General features: G+C 32.7%; 2 protein-coding genes across 2 annotated transcripts; both read right to left on the bottom strand.

The window, feature by feature from the left end:
* Positions 1-1,316: 1,316 nt before the first annotated feature.
* LOC110024857 (probable mediator of RNA polymerase II transcription subunit 26b) lies at positions 1,317-2,271 on the bottom strand. Its single transcript, XM_020725035.1, has one exon. The coding sequence runs from the start codon at positions 2,078-2,080 to the stop codon at positions 1,325-1,327; it is 756 nt and encodes a 251-aa protein (XP_020580694.1). The 5' UTR covers positions 2,081-2,271; the 3' UTR covers positions 1,317-1,324.
* Positions 2,272-6,431: 4,160 nt separating this feature from the next.
* On the bottom strand, positions 6,432-6,838 carry LOC110024864 (phytosulfokines-like). The gene is made up of 2 exons (XM_020725042.1): positions 6,691-6,838; positions 6,432-6,609 (listed from the first exon to the last, which is right to left on the bottom strand). Exons 1-2 carry the CDS (start codon positions 6,793-6,795, stop codon positions 6,487-6,489), a joined length of 228 nt encoding a protein of 75 aa, XP_020580701.1. The 5' UTR covers positions 6,796-6,838; the 3' UTR covers positions 6,432-6,486.
* Positions 6,839-10,377: the final 3,539 nt, after the last annotated feature.

Here is a 10,377-nt window from a genome sequence, read left to right as displayed (position 1 = left end):
TCTCTCTCTCTCTCTCTCTCTATATATATATATATATATATATTGATGAGTAATAATTTTAAAAAGTTTAATTAACTACGTATAACCCCCAGAACCTGCCAATCCAATAAGTTTCATTCCACCTCATCCATCTTTTCAGGTTACTTTCCCAGTAACGGAAGATGAAGTTTCTTTCCATAGAGGTAGTATTGTATCTATAACGGAAGATGAAGTTTCTTTCCATAGAGGTAGTACTGTATCTACATCATCCAGTAACCAAAATCTGTGCCATTGAACTTCTCGATCCCCCATACCATCACTTTATCTCAGCCCATCGTTCTTCCTTAGATCCGAAATCATGGCTCTGATACCAGTTGTTATGAAAAAACGACAACAATAAAGTGAAAAATGGAACTCGAAAAATTGCACGTAGAAAATACCTGAGCGACACACATTTTCGTGGCTCGGAAAATTTGACTATTGATAGAAACCAGCAGAGCGGTTGGTGAGAGGCATGTGAGCGATAGGTGCGATGTGGTAGCTGAGCGGTGGGCAGGAGGAAGGTGAGCAGTAGGTGCGATGTCGTAGGCGAGCGGTAGACGCGATGTCGTAGGCGAGCGGTAGATGAGATTCTTAATTAGTAAACAAATTAAATTTTGGTGGACCGGGTCTCCACATTAACCAACACTAAATATGTCTTTTGTAGCAAACTAGACTGTTATAACTATAAACAACAACTTCTGTAGCCAATTGCAACTGTTATAACCTCTAACTATAACTTTTGTAGTTAACTAGACTAGTACAGCCACTAACTACAACAATTATAGCCACAAACTACTATTTCACAACCAAGTAATCATCATCTAGCAATTGTGATCCAATTAAAGTTAGTGTAGTCCAAACTAGATTTTCACGATTGTTATCTAATCATCTCAAAGTCGTTGTAATATTAACATAATCTTATAATCTCATATTCTCTAATTGAGGTAAAGAGTGATATTTTGTACCATTGATTATACAGTCAATTATTTAGATTGAATTGGGTTTTCTATTTTTTTTTTTCTGTTTTAAGTGATTTCTAAATAGCAATAATTTGTTTTTGTTTATGTAACCATCTCAAATAAAAATGCCGACCAACTGAGAAGTAACTAAGAGAGAGAGAGAGAGAAATGCAAAAGCATACATACAACTTAAATAACTAGATGAAGAAAAAAATCATAAATGAAAAAGATTAATTTTCTAATTTCTAAACACAAATCTCTGAAATATTCAGCTTCTGGAATTAAAAATTCCAGATTTTTTTACAAAAAAAAAAATTAAAAAAAAATCTCATCTAAATGCCAAACTACTTCGGAAGCTTCTTCCTTGATCTCCCATTCTCATGCGATTCCTTCGGCAGATCACGCAGCTCGATAATCTGTATTTGCCGTCGCTTCTTCCAATTTTCAATTCGTTGATATCCTTCCTGAAGCTTCCTCTTTGCAATCTCCAGCCTTGACGTTTCTGAAGCCTCCTTAGATCGCTTTCTCTCCACTCCAGCACTTAAATGACTGCTCTGTTTTTGTTCAGAAGTTAGCTTCGGCGAGCCGCCATGCCTAGAATCAGTTGAAGAGGATTTCATGACGGACGACTCGGTTGCATTCTTTTTAGCAATCCGTTCATCTACCAAAACTTTCCAACTTTTAATAAGACTCAGAGCAATCTTGCGAATTTGGCCAGCTCTGTCTTTTCTCAGATCATTTACGGTTCTTCCAATCTCAGTCGCCATCAGAGTTTCCACAGACAATTGCATGAGCTCCAGACGCTTTAGAGATTCATACAAGACTGAATCAGATTCATTTTCATGGTTGCAAAGGACTTCCTTTATCCTCATCACCTCTCCATCTGTCTCACTCTGTTCAGTTCTGCCACCCTCATCGCCATTGTTAAGGGCAGTGCAAAGCTTCTGAACAATCAGATCCTTCCTGACCATAAACTCCTTGGGGTGATCCGTCGCCGCTACCATGATGGCTCCGTCGATCAACTCAAAAATATCAGATTTTGCGCAGCTGAAAAACTTCCTCCACCAGTCCAGCGACTCTTTCGCGTCCGCCGTCGCCATTGCCGCAAACCAAGATCGCTTTTTTTCTGCAAAGGATTTGCTCTTACGCACTCACCGTTCGGAAATGATGAGAGGGAGCAGAATAATCCGATCAAAATGTTATCTTTTTTAATAACGATCAATGACTGAATTTTCTGAGTAGTTCCACAGTATTTGGAGGGATTAACAAACTAGCCGAAATAAATGGTCATCATGCCCGCCACCTTTTTAGAGGAATTTTTCTAAAAAATAAAGAGGGTGGTATATTTGTAAATATCAATGTTTCACGTGGTATGTATTATATTTTTATATTTTATCATATATTTCAAGAGGTATCATTTTTATTAATTCACTAAATCATTTATATATATATATATATATATAGTTCAGGAAATTATAGCATCATAATCATTTTATTGGATTTGACTTGAACTCAATATAGCTTGCATTGAGTGGATAGAATAGTTAATGGTGCTCCAGGAATTGATAAAAACTTCTAAATACAATTAGGCTCACCAAACAATCTGTTCCGTATGTAGATTTTATTATTGTTATTATCATCAAGATCATATAATTATGAGTTCAATAACTCAAATGTTACAAAAAATGCTTGTAATCAAAGGAATAAATATGAACCGTTCGACGGAGTGTTTTGAGAACCTGACTAAATTGACTGAAACAATCATATTGTCCTCAATCACCCAAAGTTGTCGTCGACTACCAGAGATTCTCGTCAGCCATAAGAAGGTGTTGTTGTCTAACAGTCATTATCGACCACAACTAATAACTATTGCAACCAACTATGGTTGTTGTAGCCACCAACTACATTTGTTGTAACACGACTATGAATATTATAACCCCTAAATACGCTTTTTGTAGCAAACTACGACTGTTATAACTATAAACTACAACTTATGTAGCCAATTGCAATTGTTATAGCCTTTAACTATAACTTTTGTAGTTAACTAGACTAGTATAGCACTAACTACAACTATTATAGCCACAAACTACTATTTCGCAGCCAACAACAGCTATTGTAATCATCATCTAGCAGTTGTGATCCAACTATAGTTTGTGTAGTCCAAACTAGATTTTTACAATTGCATTTATCTAATTATCTCAAAGTAGCTGTAATTTTAACATAATCTTATAACCTCATCTTTTCTAATTGAGGTGAAGAGTAACTTTTTGTACCCCTGATTATACAGTGCATTATTTTAACTGGATCGAGTTTTATTGTTTTTTTTCTTTTTTAAGTGCTTTCTATGTCTTATACGTCTTATCTGTACGCTGCAAAATTATTGACTTCTTGATTTATATAGAATCAAGAAGTGAATAATAGCACTTCTTACGTCAAAAGATTGTATATAATATCTAATTTTTTAGAAGTGAAATACAAATTTACATTCATAAGTTTAAACATGAAATTGCTATAAATATCAATATCAAATTTAAGTGGTTCAATATCCCGTGTCCGAAAGACGGTACAGCTCAACAACATAGGACCTGATAAAAGGATGCGAAACTAATTAGTATCTCCAAAAGAGAAAAAAAGATTATCGTGGGAAAGTGAACTTTGAATTCTTTGAAGACATAATCTCGATTTTAATCGATAGTTTTTTTAAGTGATTTCGATCGCTTAAGAAGTAATTAATTTTAGAGGTTTACGCCTATAAGAAATCAGCAACCCAGATAATCTAAATCTCACTTAGAATAAACATGGGAAATATATGTTTGTATTTTACAAACAAAACAAATATGCTAAATACCTTAATTTGAATAATTGAACTCATTAAAAACTAATATTTTCATCTTTCAAGATAATATATTACTTATAATGTCGTGTTCGAATAGTTAAATATTTGAGATCTAATTTGTCTTATTTTGAAAATCTCAAAGCCATACAAAAATAAAACAAACAATAACTTTTTAAAGGAAAACTTTATATAAAGAAAAAACAAGAGGTAATCATTTCAATGACATTAAGGACGAGTTTGTTGCAACTGCAGTTATTTCAACAAGCAGCTGAAAAGCTATCGTTGGGAGAAATTGCTACGAGGTAATTGCTATCGTTGAAGTTGTACATCATGTCTCCCATCTCTAAGGTACATCAATTTCATAGAAAAAGTTCGGGGATTTACTCAGAAGAGAACCATAAATCACCCTCTCCTTTGTGTCCACCATCTTCAATCAATTGCGGTAGTATTTCCATAGTAATAGAAAAAAACAATTACATTCGGTGAACCACACTTCTAGACGAAGGTGATGATCCGACATTTTACCGTACAACGTGATCAAATCATCAATCGTGTTCAGATGTGCGTGCGGACACCAAATATAATAATTTCTCCAATCATAAGTAATCATTCTCAATAAATACATTTACGTTATATGAATCCATAAACTTTTATAATTTAAAATGATATTCGACCACAACTAATAACTATTGCAACCAACTATGGTTGTTGTAGCCACCAACTACATTTGTTGTAACACGACTATGAATATTATAACCCCTAAATACGCTTTTTGTAGCAAACTACGACTGTTATAACTATAAACTACAACTTATGTAGCCAATTGCAATTGTTATAGCCTTTAACTATAACTTTTGTAGTTAACTAGACTAGTATAGCACTAACTACAACTATTATAGCCACAAACTACTATTTCGCAGCCAACAACAGCTATTGTAATCATCATCTAGCAGTTGTGATCCAACTATAGTTTGTGTAGTCCAAACTAGATTTTTACAATTGCATTTATCTAATTATCTCAAAGTAGCTGTAATTTTAACATAATCTTATAACCTCATCTTTTCTAGTTGAGGTGAAGAGTAACTTTTTGTACCCCTGATTATACAGTGCATTATTTTAACTGGATCGAGTTTTATTGTTTTTTTTCTTTTTTAAGTGCTTTCTATGTCTTATACGTCTTATCTGTTCGCTGCAAAATTATTGACTTCTTGATTTATATAGAATCAAGAAGTGAATAATAGCACTTCTTACGTCAAAAGATTGTATATAATATCTAATTTTTTAGAAGTGAAATACAAATTTACATTCATAAGTTTAAACATGAAATTGCTATAAATATCAATATCAAATTTAAGTGGTTCAATATCCCGTGTCCGAAAGACGGTACAGCTCAACAACATAGGACCTGATAAAAGGATGCGAAACTAATTAGTATCTCCAAAAGAGAAAAAAAGATTATCGTGGGAAAGTGAACTTTGAATTCTTTGAAGACATAATCTCGATTTTAATCGATAGTTTTTTTAAGTGATTTCGATCGCTTAAGAAGTAATTAATTTTAGAGGTTTACGCCTATAAGAAATCAGCAACCCAGATAATCTAAATCTCACTTAGAATAAACATGGGAAATATATGTTTGTATTTTACAAACAAAACAAATATGCTAAATACCTTAATTTGAATAATTGAACTCATTAAAAACTAATATTTTCATCTTTCAAGATAATATATTACTTATAATGTCGTGTTCGAATAGTTAAATATTTGAGATCTAATTTGTCTTATTTTGAAAATCTCAAAGCCATACAAAAATAAAACAAACAATAACTTTTTAAAGGAAAACTTTATATAAAGAAAAAACAAGAGGTAATCATTTCAATGACATTAAGGACGAGTTTGTTGCAACTGCAGTTATTTCAACAAGCAGCTGAAAAGCTATCGTTGGGAGAAATTGCTACGAGGTAATTGCTATCGTTGAAGTTGTACATCATGTCTCCCATCTCTAAGGTACATCAATTTCATAGAAAAAGTTCGGGGATTTACTCAGAAGAGAACCATAAATCACCCTCTCCTTTGTGTCCACCATCTTCAATCAATTGCGGTAGTATTTCCATAGTAATAGAAAAAAACAATTACATTCGGTGAACCACACTTCTAGACGAAGGTGATGATCCGACATTTTACCGTACAACGTGATCAAATCATCAATCGTGTTCAGATGTGCGTGCGGACACCAAATATAATAATTTCTCCAATCATAAGTAATCATTCTCAATAAATACATTTACGTTATATGAATCCATAAACTTTTATAATTTAAAATGATATTTTGATCTTTGTTTTGGGATGATTGCATAAAAAAACACATTTTTATTTATTTTCCACCAACATCATTAACCATTCATGTAAAAAACAGTTCCCAAAATCCCCCTTTCTTCCCCAAATCAACCAAAACAATCAAAATGGGCTGCTAAAATCAACCGAATCCAACTCAAATAAAGCAACCAAAACACAAATCAAAACAACGATGAAATCCAGAAAACCATCATCATCATTATTCAACAATAGAAAACGATGATTTCATGAAGCATACAAAACGAATCTCCGCGATCCCCGCCCTAAAAAGGGCAAAAAAAAAACCAAAAAAAAAAAAACCCTAATCTATCCCCAATCTCAGTTATGGATGTTCCCCTGCGTGTAGATGTAATCAATGTGAGCCGCAAGAGTTCTCCTCATCAAACATTCCTCCTCCCCAACTCCATCGCAGCTCAATTCCAGCATCCCTTCATCGAAACCCTAGGAAAATCGCGCCGTTTCAGAAACAGAGAAAGAAGAGATGAGAAGATGAAATAGCAGATGATTTCGTTAGCTAATCACTTGAACCGAGCCGGGCTTTTCCACAGGAAGAGTTCTTGCAGCATGCGTGAAGGAGATGGAGAAGATGAGGACAATGGAGAGGAAGAAGAACGCTGCTTTCGCCATTAATGGCTCAGGAAGAACTTTTCGGGGGTAGAGAGAGAGAGAGGTGATGGAAGAAATATTCCCTCAGTACTAAAACTTTTCGGGGGTAGAGAGAGAGAGAGGTGATGGAGTTTATAAATAGTGGGAATGAGGTGGGTTTTGGTGCTTTTAATAATTACTAAACCTTTTTAATTAAAATATATTTTATGTAATTTTAGTTTAAATGATTATTTTTTTGGGCTTTTCTTCTTTATCATAAAATTACTATAATAAACATCTGATATTTAGATTTTCATTATTATAAATGTATCACTCAATTTTTTTATGGCATTTTAAAAATATTATTACTATTTATTTTTTTTTGGTGCATTACAATTTTTTTTTTTGTATAAAGTAACACCAAAGTGTAGAGTTGTTAACAAGCCGATTTTGAGTATGTCGATCACGTTAGGTTTGATTTCGAGTCAGTTTAGTTTGAAATTGAATCAAGCTCAATCCAGCTTGATATCAAAACAAGCTCCTTGAAATCGAAACAAGATGGTTCAATTTGAGTTATTTGAATCTGTTCCAACTCGCAATCGGCTCATAGCTCGTTAAATTTGATTTTCTTTAACATCATATATAATTTTTATAAATAAGAAATATTTCAAGCAGATCTCAAGCTATTTCAAGTCAATCCTCATATAACTTGAAATCGGCTTGAAAAAAATTTGATCTAAGCTTTTAATAATAACTTGGCTCATTTATTTCGATCTGATCTTAATTTGTGCTAAAACTTAAATCAATTTTCAAGAGAATATATCAATATTTTTATGATATGAAAATATGTAAATGCACATATATGCAAATTTAAATATGAAAATTTAAATGTTAGATATATAAATACCTAAGAATTGTGAAATATGTATGTAAATGCACATATTTGCTTTCAGCTTTAAATATTTATAAATATACCAAGAGCTTCTAGAAATCTAATAAAAATTATTTTTTTCTTCTGATAGACGGAATCTTCTCATAAAAAAAATTAATCAACCGGTCCTCACAATTTAATTCTTAATCCATAATTAATTAGTTAATTAGTACCCGAACAGTCATAATTAACTAGTTAATTAGTATCCGAACAGAGATTTGAATATATTAAGTTGTTCGACAAAGATTTTGTTCCCAAAATTATTAGGGTCTCTTACGTACGAAAAAATATTACATCAGGACTCCTAACATAAAGCTACGTTCGGGTTGAAATATCCGGCTGTGTTATGTGAATATTTCATTTGCGTTATTTGTAAAAATGATGTGTTATTCAAGTATTATTTGATGTTATTCGATTATTTTGCTGATTTATTGGAATATTCCCCTTCGTTACTTCGATTAGCCGAATATTCCACTCCGAACGTAGTTCTACATTAGGAGTCCATGTAATATTCCAATCCGAACATAATTCTACATTAGGCGTTAGATATATTAATACATAGGAATTAAATAGTAATTATGTTAATCTTCATAATTATATAATAATATATTGTATTTTCAAGACTTAGAAAACTGTGGACATTTCCAAATGTATAGCAGTTGATTTCAGCCCACCAAAACTGATTTTATGTAAGATGATAAATGAGAACATTTTTTTTGCATTTTTTTAATGAAAAATACGTATTGAACCTGTTAAATTAAAAAAAAAATCATTTATAATTTATTTATCATAGAAAATTATGATGTAGTCCAGCATTTTTTCAGATATTATGCAGCCCTTTCATACATAAATATAAAAATATGGTAATTTTGTAAGTATGAGAATCATGCTTTATTTCAATTATAAAAAAAGATTACAAATTAATACTTCTATAGTATTGGCCTAAGTTTGTAAATTTTTTTTCTATTTCTCATTAATTTAGTAAAACTTGGAGGACAAACAAGGCTATCAGTTTAGGGTCTGTTTGGGGCAGCTAAAGCTTATCCGACTTATCCAAAAAATCAGTTTATTTTGATAATCCACTGATCAACAATTTATCTTGATAAGCTGACTAGTTGTTTGGTTAGTGCGTTTCAAAAACAGCTGATTCTAGATAAATGATCATTTTGTCTGTTTTGGATAAACTGTTTAGTTGTTTGGCTTGTGCGTTTGGAAAACAACTGATGCAAGTACAATGATAAATAGAAGTAACTACAAGATTCTCATTATTTCTCATGACAAAAGAGGTACCTCTAAAATGTTCTTCCAAAACTAAACTGAAATTGTCTCTTAACATCTTCAACAACTATTATAGCTATTGTTCCAAACGTAAGATCATCAACTGCTGTTTATAAATACGCGGAATCCAACCAAAATGATTATATTGCAGAAAAGGCGTACAAATTTAAAACTAAACGACTTTCATATTCATCAAAATGTCAATCCCCTCAAAACAACTACACCGCGCAAATCAAATCATCTCTCACAATTCTAAATGCTAGATAAAAAAAACACAGTAAAAGGATTTCAGATCTAACCTTCTGCAGACAACAAAAAAAAAAGAGAAAAGTGAGACAAACTTCCTATTGAATGGTGAAAATTAATCATTTATGCATTTGTCTATTTGATCAAGTGATTATGAAGTGCAAAGGCTAATTTTTTTTTGATTTTTTGTAAGAGTATAAAATTGATCAGTCTCCCATCCAGATGAACATCATAGAGTAGGTCAATGTCTGGATCAGGCAGCACATCCATGAACTTGCTGCACCTACGCAATAATGATACAAAGGACAGAGATGCCCTATACTGAAGATCAAACACGATGATATCCTTTGGGAATGCACCATGACAACGTGCCTCCATCTCAGGGAGAAACAAAACCACACATAGAACTGAGGGAAGGCTGCCAGTGAAGAGTAGCTGAGGAGGGACAGTAGGGAGAGGAAATTTCTGACATATAGGACGGGAATTTCAGCACCGACAAAAGGAGGTTCAACTGTAAGAAAGGAGATTCAACTATACCTTCGTGACAAAGGAGGTCCTGCGGCTAGGTAACTTTTATTCGCCATCAACATAAACTTTTAATAAACAATCCCCAAAGGATTAATATTACCCAAAATAAAATATAGTCATTTATCCACTCAATGTTTTGCCTTTGGTTCTAGAAATTGGAAAACAAAAATCTATATATTTTCTTAAAATATATAAGTCTAATGCATTATAATAAATTAATTTCTAACATTTTTCAAATGCAAAATTATGTATCGTATTAATCTTCAATTATTAATGATTAAATCTTCTTGATATAACAAAATAACTACACTAACCACCACAGTTGAAAAAAATTAAATTGAGAAATATTTCTTTTTTTGTTGGGCAATTAGTAAAGTGCATTTGTTGGGCAATTCGTAAAGTGCACAGTGCTTGGGATGGATGGATGTTGGATATTTATGTTTGTCTATGTGCACGTCCCACACATTTTAGTTCAACCATATAAAAGACTAACCACACCACGTACTCAGATCAGTTGGTCGGGCATCTGGTTGTCAGTTGTAAGTCCTCTTTCGATTCCCTTCGAGAGTAGGGTGTGGTACTCGAATTATAGACGCATGAGGGATTGTTAGGACTCGTATCTATCTATCTATGTATATATA

Source organism: Phalaenopsis equestris, unplaced genomic scaffold (genome assembly GCF_001263595.1).
Source record: "Phalaenopsis equestris unplaced genomic scaffold, ASM126359v1 Scaffold000276, whole genome shotgun sequence".
Taxonomy (NCBI): Eukaryota; Viridiplantae; Streptophyta; class Magnoliopsida; order Asparagales; family Orchidaceae; genus Phalaenopsis; species Phalaenopsis equestris.
The sequence above is the reverse complement of the archived record's forward strand: the minus strand, read 5'-3'. Positions and strand labels throughout refer to the sequence as shown.

Bases quoted from the DNA above. Each gene is read 5' to 3' on its own strand.
- LOC110024864 (XM_020725042.1), bottom strand. From the start codon at position 6,795: ATGGCGAAAGCAGCGTTCTTCTTCCTCTCCATTGTCCTCATCTTCTCC. The intron at 6,610-6,690 runs GTGATTAGCTAA...CGATTTTCCTAG, and splicing joins AAAAGCCCGGCTCGGTTCAA to GGTTTCGATGAAGGGATGCT.
- LOC110024857 (XM_020725035.1), bottom strand. From the start codon at position 2,080: ATGGCGACGGCGGACGCGAAAGAGTCGCTGGACTGGTGGAGGAAGTTT.